This window comes from Phyllostomus hastatus, unplaced genomic scaffold (genome assembly GCF_019186645.2).
Source record: "Phyllostomus hastatus isolate PE091 unplaced genomic scaffold, TTU_PhHast_1.1 phas_contig_40, whole genome shotgun sequence".
NCBI classification, from domain to species: domain Eukaryota; kingdom Metazoa; phylum Chordata; class Mammalia; order Chiroptera; family Phyllostomidae; genus Phyllostomus; species Phyllostomus hastatus.
The window spans coordinates 18,543,566-18,570,972 of NW_025333872.1; the positions used below are offsets into that span (position 1 = coordinate 18,543,566).

General features: G+C 36.9%; 1 protein-coding gene across 12 annotated transcripts in view; it reads right to left on the reverse strand.

Annotated features, from left to right (window-relative positions):
• DST (dystonin) overlaps window positions 1-27,407 on the reverse strand; it is a 435,502-nt gene that overhangs the window by 163,368 nt on the left and 244,727 nt on the right. For 8 of the 12 annotated variants that reach the window (XM_045843503.1, XM_045843510.1, XM_045843500.1 and 5 more), the window contains 12 exons: window positions 13,691-13,803; window positions 13,489-13,595; window positions 10,872-10,991; window positions 8,699-8,794; window positions 8,482-8,609; window positions 5,309-5,402; window positions 4,844-4,998; window positions 3,144-3,606; window positions 2,928-3,056; window positions 2,702-2,779; window positions 2,459-2,620; window positions 2,265-2,369 (listed from right to left, as the gene is read on the reverse strand). In XM_045843503.1, the coding sequence (XP_045699459.1) occupies window positions 2,265-2,369; window positions 2,459-2,620; window positions 2,702-2,779; window positions 2,928-3,056; window positions 3,144-3,606; window positions 4,844-4,998; window positions 5,309-5,402; window positions 8,482-8,609; window positions 8,699-8,794; window positions 10,872-10,991; window positions 13,489-13,595; window positions 13,691-13,803 (1,750 nt within the window). Of the gene's footprint in view, window positions 1-2,264; window positions 2,370-2,458; window positions 2,621-2,701; window positions 2,780-2,927; window positions 3,057-3,143; window positions 3,607-4,843; window positions 4,999-5,308; window positions 5,403-5,520; window positions 5,768-8,481; window positions 8,610-8,698; window positions 8,795-10,871; window positions 10,992-13,488; window positions 13,596-13,690; window positions 13,804-27,407 lie in introns of those variants that run through there. The other 4 variants (XM_045843502.1, XM_045843501.1, XM_045843508.1 and 1 more) reach the window with 3 other exon arrangements.

Consider the following 27,407-nt stretch of genomic DNA (forward strand, 5'->3'; position numbering starts at 1 on the left):
TTTACAGATTAAGACTTGAAAATCAGGGTAGTGAATGTCCCTCTAACCTCAAACTATCACTTGCCTAAAGCCAGTCTTAAAAGCTGAAATATAAATTTTTAAGTCACTCCAGTCAATTTCCTTCAAATTTAAACTTTCCATTTATTCCTTAAAATATATGAGAAAAGCTAACTCTGGTTATTCATACATGAAAAAATATTTAACATTTGAAATAGAGGCCAGCAGACCCTGTGCTCCTCTCCCAGCCACCCTTTTCCCACTCTGTGAGATCCTCGTCCGACTGACCCTGTCCCTCTTTCTTTGTTCTTTCTTTTTTCTGAATTTTACATTACTGGATCATAGGACAGACCTGGTTCCATAGATTTCTCTTTGTTTTGCTTCTAAACCCAGGCCAGAAGATCTTGGGACCAGGGGCAGGGATTAATTTATTTGTTTGTTTTTACCAGGAAAATGTTTGGGGAGGGTGGAGAAGAGAGTATACAATCCCCTATCACTGTAATTCTGGAGTTATAATAATTATAATACTAGAAATTTTTACTAAAAATATTTTATTGCTTTAATTTATATTTTAGATAAAGCATATCTTTCATGAGGGCAAAAATATTGTAGAAGACACCTAGTTCCTTAGGGAAGCATGCAACACCCTTTTATACTGAAGGTGCAATTCACTGCCTTCCAGAAGAGGGTGCTCCAGATACTTTAATGGCTACCTTAACTAAGCCTGTCACACTGGCTCCTTTTGGAAAACCTCATTTCCAGCTGAGGTATGCCCAGACAGGCATTTCCAACGGCACTGGAAATGTGGCAACATATCATAATTACATTACCTGCTCCCTCAAATTAAGCCACTTTGAGTAAAATAGCTATAAAAGACATTATCATGCATTGTTAGATTATTAGTTTCTTTTTCATATACAATATGAATATTGTTGATAATTAACTATTATCCTTGTACCCACAAGACACTGAATAGGCCAATGGAATCATAAAGATGACTAAGGCTTAATTTCATCCCTCAAGAAACTTTTAATTACATTAAAATTTCTACATGAAAGTAATCAGGTTCATATCCACATTTTCTATTTTCAGCAAAATTCTTAACCTATAATCAGATTCTCCAATAGCTTTAATCTCTCTACTCCCAGGAATATTCCATTTTTAGTTTATCATTGTACAAAAGTTACCCAGATGCGCCATTATTCTAATTTCCTACCCTTGTTGTCCCTCCTACTCTTCTGTGTCTATAACATTCCCAGGTAGCATTTCATGCAGATGCACAACCCTATTTTCACATACAAGAAGGTCAAATGAAACTTTCCCATACTTCCTAATGAGGCCTAGAATTTTACTAATCTTTTGTGTCATCATGATTTCAGTGAACAGAGACATTCCTTTCCTCAACTGAGATAGTTGGAAGCATGTCACATTCTAAGTACATTTTTTTCCTCTGGAAATACACATCTACCCATTCTTGATGCTCCTTGCCCTCTTACTTACCCCCACTTCACATTTATAAAGTCACTAACTCTAACTAGTGTATATATCAGGTCCCCAAAAATTAAACACAACACTTTCATGCCACCACCAACCTCACTACATGGGCAACCTGATAAATCCCACATCAACTCTCCACTTCTGGATTTGATGTGTGCACTCTGTACCATGAGGCCTCATCAGGGTATTATTTCAATGCACTTCACAAAACCAGATCATAAGTAAAATTATTAATTAAATAATAGTACAATTAAATAATTACTAATTAGGTAATACTTAGTATTTAAATAATTAATAGTTAAACAATTATTAAACAATACCTTTTAAGAACATACTACATACCAAGAACTGTACAAAGTAATAACAGTACATTATTGCCCTCACTCTCACCACAACTCAGTGGGTTAGAAACAACTTTCCCATTTATGAAGGTAGATGAAGTTTAGCAAAGTTACATCACTTGTGCAATGTCACACTGTCAGGAGGAAATGAAACATCAAAGCCTGTCAAGTCAAGGTCCTTCATGTTCACTGCAGTATGTCTCTTGGGCCACAGGGGTTAACAAAATTACCTTTAAGTGGCAGGTGGGTGACACACTTGGAGTGAAAGAAGTGAAGGCAAATCAGCATGACTTAGAAATGTGACTTTTGAGCCAGGTTGTAATAAAAATTTGATAGTTTCCATTTTTCAATTTATCAGCTATAAAACAACTTGAAGGGTAGTAATCACATGGCAATATTCAACCATGACTATAACACCTCCTGACTTACCTCGATAGTTAATCGGGCTGGGTGGTTTTCCAGAAGTAGCTGCTCTGCTATCTCCTGAACTGACTTAATATTTTCTTCCTTTTGCTCCAGTTCTCTCATTAATTCCTAATTAACAAAAGAATTCAGAAATATGTTAGAAAAAGATCTAACCCAGAAATACAACTTCAATATTCAACTATAAAGGTAGCACTTACAGCATGGTAATCTTTTTTCCGAGCTATGTTGGTATTTCTTTCACTCCAGTCATAAGCAACCTCCTCCTCTTCTTTCTCATTCAACCAAATAAGTTCATTCGTAGCACGAGATATAAAATTATGGAGTGTGTCAAGGTGCCGTTCCTGATTCCTGGATGTATTCTTTATAAGGAAAATCATTTGTAAGAATTCACATCTTTGCCAAATAAAGATAAGGGGAAAAGAAAGCTTAAACAAACTTACCAAGAGTTTTGCATACAGACTCTCTAATCTGTGCAACTTTTCTGCATAAGTTAGTTTAAGAGGTGCCATCATTTGGATCTAAAATATGGCATAAAAAATTGCCATTAGGAATCTTAAAGAATTCTGACTCATATTCAGTGTACCCATTACCTTGTTACAGGGTCTTTATATAAAAAGCAAGTCAGTAAGCTAAAATCAAATATGTTCAGATTTTAAATTCATATACCTCACTGATCTTAGCTTCTTTAAGGCTAGATTCAAATTCTTCAATAGCTCGGTGAACATTTTTATGATTTTCTAAATGGCTTTCAACACTTGGCAAATCTGATCCCCATTCAGTGCGGTCCAGCTGCCCCTTTAAACAGAAAGACACTAGGTTCAAAAAAGAAACTGACAGCAATAAAGACTGAAAATCTCAGGTAAAGTAAACATTTTTTTTTACCTGCATTTCATCAACCCAATTCAAAAGGTCCTGAACAAATTTCATGTTGATTTCCTCTTCTGTTAAATTCTGATCCAACAAAGAAGACTTTAGAAGAGGCTTTCGGATCTGCATCAACTTCAGGGTTTGCAATGAATTTGTCTCTACTCCTGAATTGAAATTTGGAACTAATCCAGTTGTGAAACCAGGTGTATAAGCTGGAGTGAGGGATGGAGTTAGGTGGGAAGACAAACCTGAGGACAGGCCTGATTTCATACTAGAAGGGGTCAGGGAAGGCGTGAAACTCTGGGTCAGTCCTGAGTTCAGACTGGGGTTTAAGGTCTGTGCAAACCCTGAGTTTAAACTTTGAGTGATTCCTGATATCATGAGCTTCGTCTGTTCTGTCGTCAGCATGCGTCCTTTGCTGTACACTGAGGAACATTCATTCCTTAAGGCCATAATTTCATCACGCAGTTTGGCAACCCTGAAAAGAAAATCAAAAGGGTCAAGCTATAATATAAAAGGCATTTTTTATAAAGAGTGGGACCTAAGGTAAACTATGGACTTTACTTAACAATAATGTGTCAATACTGGCTCATCAATTACAGCAAATGTATCACACTAGTGCAAGATGTTAATGGGGGAAGAGGGTATGCAAGGAGGCATACGAGAACCCTCTGTACTTTTTATTCAAGTTTTTAAAATCTAAACTGCTAAATAAAGTTTATTATTTGAAAAAGTTGTCCTGGCTGGCGTAGCTCAGTGGATTGAGTGCGGGCTGTGAATCAAAGCATCGTGGGTTCGATTCCCAGTCAGGGCACATGCCTGAGTTGCAGGCCATGGCCCCCAGCAACCACACATTGATGTTTCTCTCTCTCTTTCTCCCTCCTTTCCCTCTCTAAAACTAAATAAATAAAATCTTTTTAAAAAAAAGAAAAAGTCATTGTAATAATCATACTGATAAAATTTTGCACCATAATTTTTCCACTGAATTGAGCACTTTCATTATCACACAGCCTTTATAACCATCATTTATAATATAATTACTAAACTGTAATGTGACCATTCTCATTTTATTTGACCTTTAAGATATTTCCTAATTTTTGTTATTATAAAACATTTCTCAAGGGAACAAAAAGCTATTTGTCTATATTTGTTTAATATGTTTTATTTTTATAATTACTACTATAGATTCCTAAAAGGAGACTATATCAAAATGTCATTTACAGTTTTTGCTTTATATATATGTTTTATATATATACATACACACATATATGTATATAATGGCATACAACCCAAAAGGTTCTATCTCTAATCCCAAACCTACTTTCCAGAGATACAGATTTTATACACATATATTTTTCTAATATTTTGTTATAAAACATTTTCATATAAAGAGAAAACTAGGAAACTGAATTAAAAAAGAAACTTTTCAAATATATTCCCTTTTTCAAATGTCACACATATTCGAACTACATGTTCATTACTATAATATTAAATATTATATGTATTATAAAATGTTTTTCCATTACTTATCTTTGAAGAACAGATACCTTTTTAACACAAAAAATATATAGCAGAATTAGTGACATGCAATTGCAAGTGAAAAGAGCTTACAAAATGAAATTCCTAAAATTGTCACACTCTCCATTCCTATCATAAGTGCCCATGAAATAGTTATGCACAAGGACAGAATATGAATAAGTAAGCAGCACACTGACCTCTGCACCAATTGATCTGCATGGTAGTACTTTCCATCAATGAGTATCTGCACATCAATTACATGCTGGCGTAAAAGGTTCTCACATTCAAGTATATACCCGGCAATTTCTGCTTCATTCTGAAACTGCACTCCTGATTCTAATCTTTTAGAATCCTGTATTTTAAAAGAAGTCAATATTAATTCTGTGAAACAAAGTTTCAAAACTAGTGTCAAATGTAAAACTCAAAATATTGAAACACAGGGCTACTTAGGTTCTCGGTTTTCCCTTTCAGTTTAAATGTATGCTTTGCCTTTGCTCCCTGTCCCTCAATAGAGCAAATAGCACTCATAATCTTTAACAAACTCTAAGTTTCAGTTGACAAAAACACCAAGAATTGACCAAATGTTATAGAAAAGTTTTAGTCCATCCGAATGCACAGACCCCACTCTACCACAATCCCACTGGCTCCCAAAATCAACTTACAGATTGAAGAGCATTTCGAGCAAGTATCAGTTTGTCTTCACAGATGACACTGTCTCTCTGAACTCGGTTGGCAATCTGCTGCAACATTTCCAACCTGAAAGAAGGAACAAAATAAAATACAGCTTTCCCTTTGAAGTTGCAGAATTCGCAATCACGGAAAAAGGCTGCCCACCTGAGAAGTAAAACACAATCTCACACCACTGACTTAATACCTGTGTCCATCCAAGGATTCATTGCCAAAGCTAATGCAGGAGTTGATCAGTGTCGGACCACAATGAACAGAAAGAAAATTTTCATTTGAATCAAGACTGGTTCGAGTGCTAGTAGTGTTACTGAACACAGAATCACTACTACGGTAACTATAACTACTACTGTGCATTTTTATTCCTGAAATGTTCCTTCTTGACCATTACAGATAGACAAAAGAGTAGGCCTGCAAAAGGCTCTACTTCCAACAGTGAAAAGTGGCAACAGAATGTTACGACTTTAATGGCTCCTTAAATATGCTCCAACATGCATATTCAACACACAGCAAATAATATGCTGATAACTATTCAAAAGAATCTCGCCTAAAGCCATGCATTTGCTTGCTGAGGTCTGCCTTTTGTAGCTTGCATTAAAACCCTGCAAGTACAGACAAGGCAGACTGATGGGCGTCACTGAAAAAGACTGGCCAAATATTTTCACCAGGAGTCATCAATTGCAACCACCTAAAAAACAACTCAGATGCCTGACCAAAACCCAGGTACAATTAGTAAAAGTTATTCAGGCTACAGCAAACACCAGCTAAACAAACACAAACATTTAATTATAGCCTGACTTTTGTAAAGGGCCAGATGTGTACTGAATAACACAGGGCTAAAAGCTGGCACCTCAAAGTATGTATAAACAAATTTGTTTGATGAGAAACAAAGTCCATTCCCATTTTAACAACCATGTCCTTTGTTTGTTAGGTTAAATGAACTAAGAAATGATCCATTTACCTTTCTTAATTTTGATGTGCTCTCGGGAATGTTACTCTAATCTTACCACAGTTACTTTATATTCTTAAAAGCCTAAGTGGTAAGTGGAATATTGATGCAATGCTTGCAAATTTAATTGGTCTGCACTTGTTTTTCCTTTCCATAGGTTATTACCTGGCATAAGCATGTCTCATTTGTCTCTTACACATGCCCATGCCACATTATTTGCAACATACAGTTAATGCCAAAAAACTGTTGCATCAAGAAAACTGAAGGTATTTATTCAAACAAGCCCCTAAATATTTTGCTCCCTCCAACACTGCAAAACCAAGCTTGCTTCTCTACTTCTAAGGTTGATATATGCTTTTTGGAAGACAAGAAAGAGGACATTTGCAAGCACCATATAAAGTACAGTTGGTAAACAGAAAATCTCAAAATAATAACATCAGCATCTAAGGTTTATTAAGCAACTACTACATGCCAGGAGACTAACTAATCATTTTATATACATCATCTCATACTCATAACCACCAAATGTGGTAGATTCTATTACATCCTGATTACAAATGAGGAAACTGAGGCTTAGGGAGGTTAATGAGCTTGTCTAAAATGATATGGCTTGCAAGTTAAGCTAATACTTTAATCCAGGGTCGACTGATTCCTGGACCTTGAACTCAACCACTGCATTCTTTTATTAACACACATTAGAATCCAGCTACTATTCTGATGACTGAAAATCAGCTCCGTATCCTTCTCTGGTAGGCTTTGCAATTATTTCAGATGATAAGTTTAGAGTCTCAGTTTAATCACCCACCAGTGCCTCCTCCATAAAAGGTCCATCCTGAGTATTTCAGGTTTATTTTGGTTCTAATGATAGATATAAAATTATGCTTAAACAAGAGTGCAGTCAGTAATTGAATAAAGGGCTGACAAGTTAGACTTGATTTCTCACTGTCAATGCTCTATTTCCTATTTCCACAACATTGCTGTCAAGCATGGGGCACAGAGAGCCTGAGCACACTGGGAGCCCTACATACACCGGGCACTGTGCTCAACTCTGGCAACACAAGAAGGAGTGAAAACAAGAGTTTGTCTCCACATCCTCAGAGCTCTTAACAGTGGAACAGGTAACCCTTAATCAAAGGATCACAGAAATAAATATAAAATTACTACTGAGATAAAGTGCTGTGCAGGAATAAGATATGTAAAAATGAGAGCAAGAAACAAGACATCTGGACTAGCCCAGGAGACCAAGGAAAGCTTCTTAGGAAAGTAACACTGGAGCTGAGATCTGAGAATGATTAGCAGAAAAGAGAAAGGAGGAGAATGAAACAGACTTCCCTGCCAAAGGCACAGAAGGTTGCAAACATCCTGGGTAGGGAGGAGGGTGGGACCTCGGCACTTCAGAACTCCCAGCCAGTGTGGCTGCCCGGCGGAGGCAAGGAGGGTGTGGTGTAGGAAGAGTCTGTGCGGTGGAAGACCCAGTCCCTGAGGAGCCCATAGCTAATGAGGAACAGAGATCACCATTCCCACGTGCCACTAAGTCCGGCTGTGAGGTAGGGACCAGAATGAAGACAAATGGACCTAACAAATGTCTCCTGAGGTACCTGCCAGGGAAACTGGATATGATGAGAGGGACAGAGTGATAAAGAGTCAGTGATGATTTCATGTAACAAATGTACTTGTAGAAGAAGTGTCTGAAAGGGAACTTACACCGAGATACTCAGTGTTTTCTAGAAGCCTCCTCACTGCCCTCTTAATGGAGGCAGACAGGACTCTGGTTTCCACTGCCCCACAGAAAGAGGGTCATCGCCAAGGACACAAAAAACAAAATATGTTCATTACTGACCTGGAAGCTTCCAGATCCAGACCCTGGCCATTTAAAAGCCACTTTGAGAAATTCTCATGGGTAATTTTAATAGGCTTTGAAGCTATAACCACCTAATAAAACTTCACACACCAACCCAGCCTATCAGGTCCTTTTTGAACAGCACTTCACTGATTTAATCTCTGAAATCTATTAGAAGAGTTTTGAGGTAAGAAGAATGAAACATCAGAAAGAGTGAGTGGTTTATCCAAGGTCACACAGCCAAGGAAATGGAAAAGGTGAAAGTTGGTTCTTGGTCATCCTGGCTCCAAAACTAAGTTCTTTCCATGAAAAGAAAGAGACCCCCTCCCCGAGTTCCCCTGGCAGCAATCACTCCAGCTTACCTTTCCACTTCTGGACGAAGGGCCTTCTCCCTCTCGAGCATGGCAATGATGAGTTTCCCCCACTCTTTTTCTATGTCATTTGGATGATAACCTTGAAGCAACTTGATGCGTCCAAATTCTATCCATATCTTGATAAAAAAACAAAGAAAATATGTAAAAATAAGGAAATAAAGGAAAAATTATTATACTTGACAATACAAAGGAAATTTCTGCTTACCTCTAATAATTTATATAGGCGTTTGATTTTGGATTTTTCTGTCTCCTTTGGTGGAATTTCTGTTTCTTTAAACTGTAAATACTGATTGTAAAGTGCCTAAAATGAAAGGGAAAATATATGAAGGCTCCAACTTCAAAGACCTGTTTTCACTACTGCATAATGTTACCACTTCAAATGCTACTGACAGTGTCATGTACGTTCAGGGGGAGTCCTGCATAACATCGACACTCAAGGAGCATGCCGACTGCCAGCTGGTCGGCAACCAGGTTAGAGCACACAGACTTGATGAGGTGTAACTAGTGATGTGCACTGTGATTCAACATGTGCTCCACAGGCATCTGGATAATAATGAACCCTGGTCGTGTTTACTATGGTTCTACTAAAAACCTTTCATCATACAAACAAGAAAACACAATCTTTAAAAGCAGTACTTTCCAACTGTGGCAAATTAGCTTTTGGAAAAATAATCTGATGCAATTCCCATAAAGGGAAAAAAGTCTGTCTTGTGTATACTGTGGATCTATCCTTGAAAATAGAATTTTTATCAGCTAGATGGAGCTAAAATTTGGTTTCACTGTCCTACTGGCCAAGTTAAACAGATCTCTTAGTAAACAAAGATAAATGTCATTGATTACTGCTTTATTATGGATGTCTCAACCATGTAATTAAATTATTATCTAGTTTGCAGATACTAATTTAGAATCTCTTATATATAATTTATCATATTTACTAAAAAGGACCTTCATAAAAATTATATAGATATAATATCTCCAAATGTATTAAGTGTATACTAATTATTTCATGCTGGTTTTTTTTTAAGTCCTTTTAAATCTTCAGGCAGATACATTTCTGAAGGACTCCATGCAATGTTTTGCTGGCTAATCAAATTACAGGCATTTTCCCCATATATATTTTCTTTTTTATATTACATCCTAACCTAAGCACCAGCAAGTAACCTGGATAATCACTTAAATGTTTTCTAAAACTTTAAGAATCTGCATTAATCAGAAGCCAGTACAAATTTACCCAAGTGTCTAGACAATAGGAATCCATTTGGAAGTAATATGCACTTGAAATCTGAAAAGTATTTTAAACTTAAAATGCAATGTTTGAAGACATCCATCAATAAATAAGCACAGAACACCATTATATGCGAAACGCTGTTCGTGGTAGATGTGGTGATAGAATGGGGAAAGTTTCTTGCCCTCGAAAGGTTTACATCCATGTAGGGAAACTTCACACAAACAACTTTAGCACACTTAAGAAGCATCCTATCAGCACAGTCAGCACAGGCCAAGTAACTCTGTGCCAAGGACAAACTCCCTGTGGCAGTGTGAATTAAGAGCTGTTTCACAGATGTTCTCTACAGATATGTGAGCACAGCAAATAACTTGAACAGGGCCCACGCTGGATTAGGACAATTTTTGTGATTCCAGTTTGATCATGAAAACAAATCTTATAATTCAAGGAATTAGACTTTGTTGTTAACATTCACATTACCAGTTTCTTGAAATAAAGCAGGCTATTTTGCAACCATAAATCCTAATATTACAAAATGAGGCAATACATTCTTCAATTAAGTGTCTATATGTATAATGTCTTTTATATTTCTAAAATTTTTTTGCCTTAAAGAGTTAGACCTGTTTTTTTTTTAGGTAGCAGCAAATGTTTTACTAGACCATTAATTAATTTATACCAGGAATCAGGTATGTATTTTCAACTTCATAGTGAAATATAGCACATACCTCTTACTACACAGAAGAAGGTTCTGAAGCAGTTTTGATGAGGCACACTCCCGGCCACTGTCACCCGTGTGCAAGCTTCCCAGGGTCCCTCCCACCCCAGCCATCCGGTGGGCACCAAGCATTTCCCACACACCGAAAAACATTTGGCAAGGTCACGTCCAGAGAGTCTCTCAAACCTTAAAACACTCAATTCAAAGCTAAGGGACTATAAATTTCTTTACGATGTCATTGCTATTAAGTTTTAATGACTAATGTTTACCACCATTTTCTCTTTATAATAGGGAGAGGAGGACATTTTTTAATGCCTACTTATTAGTGGCATGCCAAAAGTATTTTTTCTTGGACTTCTAAAATAACAGAATTATCACCACATTACTTAGCAGTTTAATAATCAAGTCAATCCTACCTCGCTCCTGAGTGCCACTGACCTTTAGTTCTATAGGATTATTAGGAAATGTTCTGTCAGACATTGTGGTCACATGGTGTCGAATCCACTGGATGAGGTAGTTCACCATGTTCTGGTATTCAATCCATTTGACTTCAACATCCTAGAACAAAAAAATGAAGGCCCCTGTCTGTAGACAATAACATTCCTATCTAACACAATTTAGTCAGAGGTCATTCTGTGAATTTACTCCTTTAAGCCTGGCAGAGAGAACCGGCTAAATGGTTTTTTTTTGTTTGTTTGTTTGTTTGTTTTACTTTCCATGTAGTCCCAGTCCTTTCCACTTAAACAGCTTTAAATGCATCCTATCAACATTTGAGCCTCAGAGCAGCCTAATGAGCGCCAGTTCTGATCCAGAGACAGTGGCTGCCTGAAGCTCTGTGTTGAGAAGGGTTCTGAGGCAGCATCCAAGCACAGCAGAAGAAACTTCCACAATCAACTTGCCAGGGGCTCAAGAAGGGGGAATGATAGCTTGCCTAAGCCTGGCTGGGTGCCAGTCTGCCACCCTTTTCAGATGTAAGTCCATTGTATGTATAAAACTCAAAAGAGCCATCCAGTATATAAGAAACTAGGTAGGAATAAAAACTACAGAAAATGTATATGATGGGATTGCTCAAGTACTCATTTATCAAACTTTTTAAACATGAAGGAAACTGGCAGTCTGTCAACTGCTCTACTCAATTAAGTATTTGATGAGTGCTCATTATGTTTAAAGCATTGAGCTAAGTGTTATAATAAAAATGTAACTTTTAAGACATAATTAATACCTAGTATGAAAGAGTTACTGTCTACATAGCAATGCAAGAGAGGTTCAAAATATAAACAGCTGAACAAAATGAAAAGCAGTATTTAATGAGGTACTGAAATAAATGAAAGAGGTAGTATATGCCAGGAGTTGAGATAAGAGGCAGATAAGCATAAGTGTGCCCCAAATGGTCACTAAAGGCTTCTTGGGTGAGGTGGTCCCTGAGCAGTTCCTAAACTTCCTGTAAGCACACTTTTTTGCCCAGACTTTTGAGGAAAAAATAAAGAAGCACCATATATATATATATATATAATATCTTATATCTGTTCTTGTGTTTTATAATTATTTACTATATAAAACTTCTTCTACCATAATATGTTCAAAAATAAATGCTAAACTCCCTTTATAATACCAAAAAAAAAAAAACCCCAAGTATCTAAATATAAATAAATAACTACCGGTAAATGAATTAAAAAATGAAAACATTTAAGTTTTTTTTCCCTGAAAGTCTGGTCCAAAAACATGGCAGTACATTATACACGGCAAAATACAGTAATTGTTGGTGGAGGATGGGGAAGACTGAGTAAAAGTTAAGGGAGTCCCAAGTGAGTCAGGATCTGAAACAGAAATGCCCAGGCTACCAGCAAACAGTTCAAGTTGAGGTGCATAGCTCAAAATGAAGACAGGTTGAATCCATATATGCAGAATTTTGAACGTTAGCATATCTGGACTGGATTTAATCTTGCAAGCCACATGAAGCCACCAAATGTTTTCAAGCTAATTTGGTGACAGTGTGCAGGGTTTATGGGAAGAGAAAAGTAATGGGCGATGGAAAACCATAAGAAAGCCATCATCCTGGTTCTAGTGTAAAGGGGTAAGAGCCAGGAATGGGGTGGAGGTAGGCAGAGAGTGGAGCAAAGAATGGTCACCAGAAACATTCTCAAGCAGCACTCAACACTGAGTCATTGGAGAACTACACTGAATCAGAGAGGATGAACAGGAGCAAGTTACTTAGATATCAGTAAAAGGAGTAGATAAAACTTTTGAGAGAACAAGAGGATGAGTGTGGAAATAAGTCTAAAGACAACAGCATACAGAGGTGAAGTGAAAGACCAGAAAAGAGAGCTCACCAAAATGAGCTCCTAAATCTTCAAAGTAAATTTTTTAAAATGGTACTTGCAAGGTGGAGAGGAGAAGCCCAGAGTAAGGGGTGATCACCCCCAAATGCATAACACATATAGGGGTTCCTGTCTCTTCCAGAAATGCATAAGCACTTGTTAGCACGACCACTAAAAATGAACAATTGAGCTGAATTACACAAATCTTGGTGGACTGTAGATAAAGAGTCCAAAGCTATGTGTCAGAGACCCTGCCCTGCATGCACAGTAGCTCTGCCAACTTGGCAAAATACATAACCTTCCTCTGGGTCTCACTACTCAGTGAGAAAGTACCGAGCCACCTACTCTCATGGAAGCATGTGAGCTGACAACTTGAAAGTGACTTCAAATGTGAAATACTCTATACAAATATATCAAATAGAGCAGTTATAAAAATAGCAACAAGTTAAAAATGAGAATCTCCAAAGTTCAGTAGTTTATAGATGTTCTTTATGAAATGACCAATAACTGTGAATAGCCTACTTTATGACACAGAACACATTTTGTTATATTTTAATTTTAATGGTGGAATGGCTCCATTAAAACACATGCAATATCAGTTTAATAAATAGCATATTAACTCAAATTCTTTAAAAATATTTGATAGTTAAGAACGGTTTAAAAAGCACTATCAAAGAATTCAGTTAACTGGGCATTGCTGAATCAGAAGCTTCTAGTATGGAAAAGTCAATACTCACATTTGCACCGATGCCTTCACCACCTTCCGGGACTTTGGGAAAGGCATCATAGAGAGATGACACATACGTTATTACTGACTTTTCATCAGGAGAGGAGACATCAACATCTAAAAGCAGCAACAGAAGTTATTTCAAAATATTGAGAGATCACTCTCATTCAAACACGCAGGCCAGTCTACATCAGGTCACAACAACAACTCACCTTCTGGATCCAGAAGTCTGATAACACCAATTTTTTCTGCTACATAAAAAGCGTGCTCTAAATTTGCGAGGTTGCTTTGAACAGCAACAGTATTCATGTCTATCAGGTCCGGCCTAGGAAGAAATTCACTGTGTCAATTACATTTCTCATGTGCCAATTCAACATCATATTTACATGTGTAACGATTATATAGCAACTGCTGCAAACATTGATACCAAGTCCGTGTTAAGGAGATTTTCATCAAACATTGCTTACTTTTCTCAGAAACTTTTGTGTGGCAAAGGCAAGTGTAATGAGGAAAATATAAAACTCTGAATATGTATAACTTTTGGCAAGGTTTATGAATCCCTCAAAATCAGAATCTATATAAACGTCTGTCCTATTCAACTCATGTAATTTCCACTACTCAACAGTATCCTTCCAGTCTAACCAGCATCCTCTCAATGTTTCTCCCCAAACACAAAAGCTTTTACCCAGTTCAATGACATGCCTGTGGCACCCCCATATCCCAGAAGTCCTTTCCTGTCACTGTTGTCTCCCATGATCCCACTCATCCTTGCAAGCAGGGATCAAGTTCCACCTCCTCTGTGGACCCCTCACCTTCCCAGCTCTCAATTTTCTCTCTCTGTTCCTCAAACTCCTCATACTCCTGGGCCTGTGCCAGTCAATTTGGCACTTAGAATAATCACACACTTCCTTGCCCTATTAATTCACTGTTTAATGTGCACATCTTTGTTTCTCCCAACTGGTCAACATCAAGATGGCAAGAACCATGTACTAATATGCAATTGTATTTTATCCTTCTGCTGAGATAGAGAGGAACATACTTGGTAGACATTCAACAAATACCTATAGATAAGCCAGTAAACAGGTTAGTTAGTTAGTTAGGAATTTGAATAATAAATAACTAAGCACTAGTTTGTATATTTGCATGTCCACACACACACATACATCATGCTCTTACACCTCAGTCTTCATCTCTTTCTAATTTGTAAGATTGACATGATACTCTAAACCACAAGGATACCTAGCTCTATCTCTGTAAGACAAGAAAAGACTAAAATACCCTTAAGTTAGGAGGTAAAATACAGCAGTTGGAAACTTTACTCAAGGTCAGAAGCCAGTCAGGAAACTTTCATCTCAAAAATAAAGCATTAAAAGAACGCAGAAACAAATGTGGAAATAGTAAAGCCTTCAAAAAAGAGTGGCACCCAGTCCCAAAATCGCTGAGTTAGAACCTGTTTGTCAGCTTCTAAGTGAAGGCTCTCTGCGTCTACAGGCATTCTGTTTTAACTGCAGAAGAGAGAGCGGGAGGGCCCAGCCGTAGTGTGCAACAAGTGAAATGCACGTTGCTTTGAGTACTACTTGGAAGGCTGTCTATATGAGAAACTCTTTGAAAATATGTCATTAATCTTAGGAAGGAAAACAGCAATTTGTACTCCTATTTTTATCTGATGAGACTACAGACTTCCAAAGAATCTAGTTACAGTTACACAGCTCTTTGAAATGTTCATTACCTTGAATTATAGCTACCATCACCCACCTACTTATTTCCCAGGAAATTTTTATGCTTTACAATTTCACCAATTTGATCACTGAAAAGTGATCTTACATTTATTATAGAAGCAATAAATCCACTGAAAACAACAGAAGAGTTAAGTGACATGCCTCCAGAAATAACATTTTTTATTCACATAAAAGCATTTTATTCACATGACCCATTTTGAAGAATCTGCCCGCTTCAAAATTACTGAACAGGTATGTATAACATTCTTGACAATAACAAATATCTAAAGTTCATAAAACTGCTTTGCTTCCATAAAGTTCACACATTTTGAGGAAATAAAAACCAGCCTTTCTGGGTTTGCCAAATCTCCCAACAAGAAAGAGCATGTTGCTATGTGAACCCTGCCATTAGCAAAGAAAGTGAGCACTGAGTAATCCCAAGCAGAATGAATAAAGTCATTGAAGAATCAAGTTTTTGAGTAAGAAAATAAAACATAAAACTTCCTCCTGAATGACACAGTCATTTCAGCACAAAAGAAGCTGGATGAGTTTGGATAAATCACCTCTTCATCATGATAGTTAACACTTTAATGAACAAAAACTGAAACGGTTTTTGACCATTAAAAAATGACAGTAGACAAAATTAAGCAAAAAAGCAAAAAAGGATACAATTCTAAAACCAGTACAAAAAAGTAAAGTCCTGTCCCTCCCCAGTCATCTGCTAACGTTGGTCATTTTAGCCTTCATACTGCTTCGCCTCCATGTGTCTGAAGCCTCCAGAAGTCACACATGTTGTGACCTGTCTACCTTCTTTCTTTCTTTGTAGTCTTTCTGGGATAATATAATATTTAAAAGCTTCAGCTATTTTCCACATAAAGAAGATGGGTTTCATTTCACTGTGCTATCTCCTTTTTCTATAGTATTAATAGGAAATTTCATTCCCATCTCAGGTTTCACTAACCAAGGACAACACCATACTTTTGGCATGTAGAAGATAGTAACCATGTTCCTGTATTATAGTTTAGAAGTTAAGCATTAACTATTCTGACTTCCTTAATTGCTGGAAACCTTTCAAAATCATATAAGATAATCCTTTGCCGCCTAAAATAATATATCATAGTCCTTTTATGAAAAAGAGGCCACTCTAACTTCTATGATAATGCAAAATTTTCTAAATGGCTCAATCATCATAGATTGCAATTATAAATATATACTGTTTATATGCCATCATTTTTCTATGAATTTTTAAAAACAGCTTACAAAAAAAGGAAAATGTAAGAAAATAACAAATTTTAAATTAGAAGTAGAAAACCAAAACAGGCCATAAGATAAAGTTTCAAATGAGGCCAAAAAAGAACAAACCACTCATACATGCATGCTTAGTGCAGTAATTTGTTCCAAAAATACAGGATAAAAAGGCACCAAAAATATGGCTATTACCACTATACCAAATAATTTTGGATAAAAGTAATGCTTATCTTTCATACAACATGCATCTTTTAAAAAGTATTCTCTATGGACAAAATAGATATATATCTACATCCACACATACATACACATGTACATACTGGTATACACATGCATCCATATGTGTACATGTATGTGGATACATGACAGATAACCAAACTAGCAAAACATTAAAATTGCATAAGAAATTTTTTTTTGCCTTGGCCAGCTAGTTTAGTTGGTTAGAGGTTCATCCTGATATGCCCAAGTTGTGAGTTTGATCCACATATAAGAATCTACCAAAGAATGTATAAATAAGTGGAACACAATTCATGTGTTCCTCTCTCTCTCTCTCTCTCATCAATAAAATAAAAAATTTTTAAAATTTTGGCACAGACAGTCCTCAAACTTTATGAATTTATTAGCTTGCATGAGAATTACATACAATTCTGAGAGAAAATGCAACTATAGTTAATAATATTATATTGCATATTTGAAAGTTGCTGAAAGATCTTAAAAGTTCTTTTCACAAGAAAAAAATGTTTGTGACTATATGAGATGATAGATGTTAATTAGACTTATTGTAGTGGTCACTTTGCAATATATACAAATATTGAATCATTATGCTGTACATCTGGAACTAATAATGTTATATGTCAATTATACTTCAAGTTTTTAAAAATCCCACAATACTATCAGATAAGTGTTACAAGGCAAACATGAAAAGACATAAACACAAATGTGCCTACTGTTTTATGCCCTCAGTAAGAGACAGCAACATTTTTATCTCTTTTTCAGTGTTGATTTTCATTGTTTAAATCTAGAGGAGAAGAACACATGTAGGATTGGGGGTGGGGAGCATTTCATGTTAGCCCAACTCTGAAATACATAGTAAATGATGAAGTCTAGAAAAGACACCATTTGGTAACATATTTTTGTCTTTTTCTGTCTCACTTGGTAACATTTTTTAAATCACAACCAAAAGCATTTAACTCTGTGATTTGAGCTACCTGATCACCTGGAAGGACGGTGGGCAGCAATTTTCTTTCTCAATTAAAAAAAGGGCAATAGATTATACCCTAAGAGCCCTGAAACACCAATCCAAAAGAACCTATGCACCCCAATGCTCATAGTAGCACAATTTACAATAGCCAAGCACTGGAAGCAACCTAAGTGTCCATCAGTAAATGAGTGGGTCAAAAAACTATGGTACATTTACACAATGGAATTCTATGCAGCAGAGAGAAAGAAGGAGCTCCTACCCCTTGGGACAGCATGGATGGAACTGGAGAGCATTATACTAAGTGAAATAAGCCAAGTGGTCAGGGACAACTACCATATGGTCTCACCATTAACTGGAACCTAATCAACAAAAGAAAAATGCAAACAAAATATAACCAGACATTGAAATTAAGAACAATCTAATGATAGCTAGAGGGGAGCAGGGAGGGAACAGAGGGGAGAAGGGTTTTCAGGAACAACTATAAAGGACACATGGACAAAACTAAGAAGGAGGGTGGAAGTGAAGGAGGTGGGTTTGGCTGGGGTGGGGGGAGTGGTGGGGAGAAAATGCAGACAACTGTAATTGAACAACAATAAACTAATTTTTAAAAAGGGCAATAGAAATCAGAATGGTGGTTGCTAGGGGCGAGGGGAAGATGGGGAGTTACTGTTTAATGGATATACTTACTATCTTAGTCTTGTGAGATGGAAAGAGTTCTGAAAATGGATGGTAGTGATAGTTACACAACAATGTGAATGTACTTAATGCCACTTTACTGTACACTTAAAAATGGTTAGGATAATAAATTTTATGTTAGTGTATTTTACCACAATGTTTAAAAAATTTAAGACTCTTTCTACATATTGAGAGTAAAGGTGATATGGACATGAAAAAAAATTAAAGGATGTGATTCAAGTATCCCGTGATTTAGTCCTAATTTGCTATTTAACTTAGAACACTAATCTAGAAACCTGTATCTCAGTTTCCTTCTACAAAAAAAATGGAAATCAGGAATTACAATAATCATTTAGAATTCCAGTTCCCCCTAAGGAGCCTCTGGAAATATGTGTGGGGGTGGAGGGAGGATATTTGGGGCTGCTACTGCCATAAGGTTTAAAGAATCTAACAGATTTGCCCAAGGTCTCAAGAGAGGAGCCATGTGAAAGTACTTGTGAAATTCATTACAATGAGCAATGTAGGCAGGTTATAAAGACCATAAACCTATTTACATAATAAACAATGTAAAGAATATATAATCAGAGAAGGTAGAAGTTGGTGCTTTGTTATGCTAATTATAAATAATTCTTCCCAGTCAATAAACTAGTAAGTTCATTCATTTTCTTCATATTTAATAAGCATCTACCATGTGCTCAGCCCTTAGGCACTTAGGATGTAGGCACTGTGTATATGCAGAGCTCAGAGCTCCAAAGGGAGCTTGGGAATAAGACAGAAGAGAACCCAGTGGACAGAACCCAGGTAGCTAACAAAGCCATGCATGTGTTCTGTACCTGGAAGGAACATGAATACAAGGAGATCAACTCATGGGTGAGCAGCCAGCAGCAAGGGGGACATGGTAAGAGATGAGGCTAGGTGGATGGCAGGGGTCAGGATCATGCAGAATTTCTGCCCTGGCCAGGTGGCTCAGTTGGTTGAAACATCATACTGTATACCAAAGGCTGCAGGATCGATCACTAGTTGGGGCACATTCAAGAGGCAACAGATTGATGTCTCTCTCTGTCTCTCTCTCTCCCCTCTCCTCCCTTCCTCTCTCTAAAATCAATAAACATATCCTAGGATAAGGATTTATGAAAAACAGAATCACATGAATTTCTGCAAAGATTCTGAACATTTTTACAAGGACTACAGAAAACCATTAAAATGCATTAAGGTTATAAAGGATTAAATGATCAGATCCGAGGTCCAATGGAGAAGAAATTTAAAGATTTAAAGTGGTGAAAGCATTCCCACAGGGTCCAGGTAGGAGACCACGGTGACTCGCAGAAGAATGTGGTAGCAGTGGGGAAAAGTGAAGAGATACTTACAAGGTCAAATCCACAGAATATGGTTTTATAACACTGGTTATAGTAATAAGGGGTGTCAGCATGGATGAGAGTCAACACAGAGAGAAGAGAGAAAGCTGAACAGGCAACCTTGAAAAACTTCCTACCAGCCTCACAGGAAAGAGGTGGAGTCTGCAAAGGGAAGTAAGCAGGAGCAGCCCAAGAAACAGGAGGAAAAATCAGGGGAGTGTAGTGCTGTAATGCTACAGAAAAAGAGTATTTCAGGAAGAAAAGGCTAGTTAAGAGAATCAAATACTAAGCAGTAAGAAAGGTGAGATCTAAAAAAATGTCCATAAGATTTAGCCACACAGAAGTCATTCATTGGCCCAAAAGAAATGTTTTGGTGGATTATCGTGCCAGAAAGCAGATTACAGCGGGTTGAGGAATAAATATGGAGTAAAGAAATAAAAATGGAGTGTATAGACAACTCTTTTGAGAAGTCTGGCTTTCAAGGAAAGGAGTAATATAAGGCAGTAGATGGAAAAAAGCATGGGGCTGGGGGCAGGTTACTGTTTGTTGTTTTATTAACAAAGAAGCTTCAACGAGTTTAAAGTCTAATGAGAAAGATCTGTTGAGAGAAAAAAGTTTAACACAATGAAAAAGAAGTTTCCAGGGGCAATCAGAGATGGGATCCAGAACACAGGAGGAGTGGGACAGGCCTTGGATAGTGCAGAGAGGCTTCCTCTGCTGACAGGGGCTAGGATGGACGCAAAGCAAGTCTGAAGGCACAAAGAAAGACTTGACACTGGCTAGCTCCCATCTACTCTGAGATCAGGAACTGAGACCATCAGTTAACAGTGAGGGAAGGAAAGGTGGTGTGAGGGAGAGAAAAGGTTGATTTAACATGGACAGAAAGACTGCTTAGCCACAGCACCATTTGAGGCTGCTAACCATGAGGTTACAGTGAAACCCATCCATCCTGAAGTTTAACTTTCTCCCATGTGCTTCATTGCTTGGGTACAAGCACAGACAAAGCAGATAACTGCGCTCATATGGGTTCAGGCTTTCCTGGGAAATTAGCATGCTCTCAGCAGCTTTCAAGGAACTAAAAAGGATTCTATGGAAGTTTAAAACAAAAAAACCCACTGCCTTTATTTAGAGGTCAGATTTAGAACTACTTCTGTACTCTAGAACACAGCTCACCAACTCACACACATACGTGAAGCCACATATGCCACTTAACATCTGCTCTTCAATAAATCACACAATGAAAATATTCACTGAATGTGCCTCGCTTATCCTACGATGGCAGAGCAGTTGCCATAACAAATTCCCTAAGATGACTGTTTGGATTAAATCATGTTCGGGCTTAGCATATTCCTACTGTTTTTATTGGTGCAAAAAGCATCTTACCTCCCCACCTCACCCCCAGGAAAGAAAAAAAAAAAGACCTGTAACAGATCCTCCCTTCTCCTCCCCACAAATAAATATGAACATGCAGGAGTCCCACCCACAGTTGCGTAACCAGGTAGAAACATTCCTTTATGCTCATATTTGGACACATATTACTGAAAGAAACACAGCCAAGAACTCCAAGGAAGCAACAAGCTATGACGGTAATTTTCCCTTTTCTCAAAACTAGATGCCTGAGTTTATTTCAAATATTTTTCCAACTTTGTTCTACAAACTGACTCTCTACTAACAACAAGAGAGAAAGCAAAAAATAAGAAGCACTACAATTTACAGCAAGCTTTATTAGTACTTCAAAATTGGAATCTCACCACCTAAGAAATTAAAAGATACTTAATAAACTATGACTCATCTTGCAAACAATCAATTCCATAACAGCCTCATAGACTTTAAGAAATGCAGAAAAATAGTATTGATTTTGACAGTGAAGTAAGTTCTTCAGTAACTACATTTTAGTGAACTTATGAAAGTAAATTATAAGTAAGCCTTAGTGACTAGGGGATCAACACCACCATCTCTCCCCACCCCGTGCCACCACCCAAGAAAAGGGGATGGCTCAGCTTAGTTTTTACTCTGGTAGAAAAAATAATTAAACTACTTCATTTCACAGAATAACATTAGAATATGAACCTATGAATGGGCCAAAATAAAAGTGCTGTAATGAAATAGATGGACCTGTCAAAGAAAAGTAGATGGAGAGATCCCACACCTGCTGCTCCTGCAGCGTAAAAGAAATTGTAATGTAAGAGAAAGGTAAGGATGCTGACAGGAAACATGGTGGAGGAAGAACAGGTCAGCTGTCAAGTAAGCGAAGCCTTTCATCAAAGCCCCCCTTCTCCTCAGCTGCACAAGCACGTGCCCTAGTGCCAGTGGAGCAGCAGCATCACGCAGGGTGGGACACTGGCGTTCGCTGTACACTCCCTAAATCTCTGGCACAGTGATGTTATCCCAAGACAGCCCCCACTGCTGACATTCTTTTTGAATGATTGGATCATTCAGATTTGCCAACTTATTTGGCCATTTTCCCCACTAAACTCTTAACACATACATGTTTAGACTAACAGCTTGCATACCATGCACAAGGAAACACAGATCTGCATATTTCTGGCACATATTTTAAAGCTGAAGAAAAATCAAAGGGGAGGTTAAAATTGCTACAATGAAATGAACAAAGTAATTGCTTCTTTCTTAAAGGCATCATGGAAGGGAAACAGCACAGAAGGGGTATATATCAATCTGACTCTTGGCAGACCATTCAGACATATGTCTTAGAAGTTTAAATGTAATATCCTTTAACGCAGCCATTCTACTTCTAGGACCTTATCCTGTGGACACATTCATACATCTGCACAAAGACACATACAAAGTCCATCCCAACATCTTTAAGTAGCAAATAACAATGTCCATCAATAAGATGCTACTAAATAAATTATATTATATGCATATAGAAGAATCCTATGCAGCATTTAAAAGAATAAGGTAAATCTATTTGTTCCTACATGGAAAGATGTCTAAAATAAATTAAAGGGAAACAAAGAATAATGCAATAACATCTATTGAATAACAGAAAAACAACTATACTGCCTGCTCTCTCATTTGTATTTATAAAAGATTATATGTGTTCAAGATTAGGTGCTTATGTAAACTCTACCTCAATAAAGTTGACTCTTCCCCTAAAAAAGGAAAAACAGGTATTTGTACATGCATAGAAAATTTCTAGAAGAATATGAAAGAAACTTAACAGCAATTGCCTCAGAAATTGGGGGGATCACATTTTGATACCATCCCTTTTACTCTGAGTGTTTTATATTCATATATTGTATTTTCAACTGGTTGCTTTTTTTTTAATCACATGCACAGGAAAAAGTAGAGCCATGGCAAGGAACTATTGCAGAAACTGCTCTCACGAGGAGCACAGCTGGGTGAGCCATTTTCCTATTATGGTAGCATCACTTTCTCAGTTTTCTGACTCAAAAAATGGAACCAAGCAAATTTCAGCTGTGCCTTACTTATTATCTGTAAGGAGCTATCTCATACAATTAGTACTATACAGAATTAGTATTATAGAGAATTTCTATAAATTAACGTTAGCAAGAGGGCCAGGAATATACAAAGAAGATAAAATAAGTAGATATTCCTCTACATGCCCAACAGTATCCCCAAAACTGCGTGTAAAAATACACTGATACACAGAAACTGTCATCAGATGTGGACAGAAACTCGCAGACCTCACTTGCATGCAGACTCAGCACAAGCAGCACATGCCAGCTCTCCAAGGATTTAAATTTGTGATAATGGTTGGAAGTCAACCATTTATGCTCTCAGAGTTCAAGTGTTTTGAGTTTATTTGGTAAGGTAAGTAAGCAATTTGATTTTGCCTGATAAACTGATATATGTACTTGTGACTTTTTAAAAATTCAGAACCTGCAGAACTCTCTGTGTCTAGCCTACAGCCACACAAACCAGGGCCCATACCAGCGTGCAGTATGCGAACACACACACACCCTCAGTTCTGCAGCCTGAGGGCTGACCAGATCTGAGGGATAAGAATCACCTACTCAACACTAATTCAACTTCCTATGGGAACATTTCAAACCCTAAAGGGCAGTCCTTGCTGTATTAAACCAGTCTGATCCAGTTTAGCCTGTAAGGTGTGACTGAATCCAAGCATGTGGCTGAATCACAGGCCTCTGGGTCAGACTATTAAACCAGATGGTTCTGACCACAGCCTTACAGTTTGACCTTCCCAATTACAGCATCTTTAAACATTTAAAGTAATGAAATATGATGGTCCCATTAAATTCTAATTCAAAAGGCAAACAATAAACAAAATAATTGCTACCTTTCCAACTATACACTCAGACAAGTGAAAAATTCCTAGCTGCCTAACTAGAAAATACTTAAAAGGCATGCTCCTGAATACAACCTATTTCAAAAATGTGGAGTCTTACTTGGGTAATATATTTAAAACATGCTTTTGAAAAGAATGCCAGGGGCCTTAAAAGGAAAATTAATTAAATGAATGAAATAAATTAAAAACAAGAATAAGACTAGCAGAAACTAGAAAACAAATCATCTCTCTTCAAAACACCCCCTAGCCCCCAGGCAGTTTGGTCTTGACACACGCAGTATCTTTCCAAGTCGCCACCTGAGGTTCATCTGGTCCCACTGCACACTTTGTCTCTCCTTTCAGGCCTGTGGGCCGCATTCATGTTCATGCCTGCTCAGGCAAACATGTTTCCACACTCGCAGATACTGGGTACTGCTGTTTTGGAACTTGGCTTTCATCAGCGTTCTGGGGTAGATACCCACTTGGAGAGACTGATAAAGTAAGACAAGTCAGGAGCTGAACTTCAAGTTGGAAGACAGAGTTTTACTTCTCTCAGAAAGAAAGAAGTCAATTTTACTGATGCCAGAGCAAACTTAAAAATAAGAGCACAGAGCTATCAGTTGAAACTTCTTGTAACACCTACCTCTGAAGGACATGGACTACCCTGGAATTTTACTCCTCTGTTTCTATCTTATCTCTTGGTGACTGGTTAATCTACTAGTGTTTAGGAGATACTCCTATCCCTTGGCTGCTGGTTCTCGGTTAATTCTACTTTATCCTCTCTTGCTTTTAAGCTACTTAGTTATCAAATATTTTTATGACATCCTTTTGATCTAAGTCCATCAAATCCAGTCTTCCTTGTTTGTTTGAATGAAAAATCAAGGCCAGGGGCAATTTACCTGGCTTTTTTACCTAAGATCTTATTTACCTAAGGCTTTTTTATCTAAGATCTTATTTACCTAAGGCTTCTTTACCTAAGATCTCTCACCAGTGGTGGTTTTCAGTGAACAAAACTTTAATATGCTTTAAAGAAAATTCAAACTACACAAACAAAACAAGTAGAAACTAGTACAGATATGTGGTATTTTTATTATTTGAACCCTTTCCACTGAAAACTGAACATAGACGTTCCTAGAAGGAATGAGGAACAGCATTTCCTAAGAAAACAGAACAAAATAATGTATTTGTCAATGAGCTATTTAAATAGAACCTACAGAACTATCTTTTGTAATCTCTTCCACAAAATCATATTATTAAATACTCTCTCATCCTTATTATCCACTGTACAACCCAGCCTCTTTGGGATAATATGACATACTAAAACTATAGAACAGTTTGTTGGTGATTTTTCTCTTACTAATGCCAAGTATCTTCCATGTTCCCTTATTGACAATTTTATTTACTACATTAGAGTTGTTGCTGAAGCTATTTTCATCGATGGCTAATTCAAGTTAAGCAATCAGGGTTGTCCCTCATTCATTTCTTACAAGGGACAAAGATCTTAGATGGCAGTTATATACGGTTCTAGTCATTTAGTCATTTCTTTAATTCATCAAGAAGTTTTATATATCTTTGCTGAATATCGCTAATCTTCAAGGCTGTAATACCACATAGCAGTTCTAGTCAATAGTTCCATTTCTTGATATCTAGTTTGCCTACAGGAAATTACATGAGCAGTTATACAGAAGTATATGAGGACTTGAGAATCCAAAGCAATCATCTATTACTATTGACTTTTTATGCTTATTTATTTACTTATTTTTTTTTAGAGAGAGGGGAAGGGAGGGAGAAAGAGAGGGAGAGAAACATCAATGTGAGTGAGAAACATCAACTGGCTGCCTTTGGTACACGCCCTGACTAGGAACCAAACCTGCAACCCAGGCATGTGTCCCGACCAGGAATACACCTGGCCACCTTCCAGTTTGTGGGACAATGCCCAACCGAGTCACACCAGCCAAGGCGATCACCTATGCTATTGAAAAAGTATGTGATGCTGAGCATGTTAGTTACCTTTGGAGCCTCAACTTAATAATTTGCTAATTTAATAAATTGATACAATGGAAAAAGTGCCATCTATTTCACAGGATATTGATCATTTTAAAACCTACCACATATAAAAAACAACTTGTCAGAAACTGATACATGGTCAGTATTCTGCATATATTTCTCAGATACCTATTATGCGACAGTTACTTTCTTTTTACCTTTATGGGCCATTTTATTGTATAATATCTATAAACTAGTCTTATATGAATTTCTCATCATTTTTATTTCACTTAATTGTTCTTTGAAGAAACAGGGATAATAGAAAATTAAGTTTTCTATGGAATATTTTAGGATACCTAAACTATTAGTGAAGTACTACTTACTACGGTCACATTCTCCCTACTTTTAAAAATCATATTCTATGTGGGAACAATAAAAATATGCTAGAAAAATCCAAACTAATGCACTCAACTAATAACATTCAACAGTATTTACAATAATACAATGTGATGGATGTTATTACTCTGTTCTCATTTCAGATCAATATTTCTAAATCTTTAGAACACGTTATATAGACAGAAATCTTAAGTCACTTTTTACAATGACAAATCACTTTTAAATGACAATGTTACCTATTTTTCTTCTAATCTCCACAGAAATCTTTCACATTCTCTCTAGAGCAGGCAGACTTGCTGTGTAAGGGGCATCATATCCCTTTCTGGCCACTGCAACGATCTCAGGGTTCTTTCCTGCTAAGCCCTCACTCATGCTTACAATTTTCTCAACAAATTTTCCAGGGGGTTGGACTTGATAATTGAGTAGAAATGAAACTCATGAGCCAAAAGACAAATAAAATGCCTATTAATAAGAAAACTTTTTATCTAAAAAAATATCCAAAAAGCCCAGTACAAATACATCACAAAATTTATGAAAATAATTGCCAAGTAAAATCAACTATAAAAGAAGACACTACTCTCTAAATGCAATTACTGTCCAATATCAAATGTCTACTCATAGTGATTTTTCAATTGTCTATAACTTTGTCTTTTGTTTTTAGAAAAAATCAAGACATTCAATAGTGAAAACTATGCATAGTTCAATCCCATCCATTTAATTCTTACACATGCTAGAAGAAAAGTACTTAAGTGTTTTTTAAGTAAAAAAAAAAAGGCCCAAGGGCATTAATTAAAATACAGTTCCACAGATGAAAAGCTCCTTGTAGTGAAAAAAAAAAAGTTATATTTTATGAGGCACAGGATAAGTTAACAAAACTTAGCAACAAAGAATACTTGTAAGAATTAGACCTGACACTCAGAATCTTTATAATGAATTCTAACAAAGGAAAACAAAGCAAACTAAGAAATCAAAATTCAAAGTGAAGGCTAAACGATTTTCTAAAATGACCATTCTGCCAAAATAAAAGTTCAAAATAAGTAACATTCAAAAGATCCAAATGATCTCCTAAGCAATATAAGC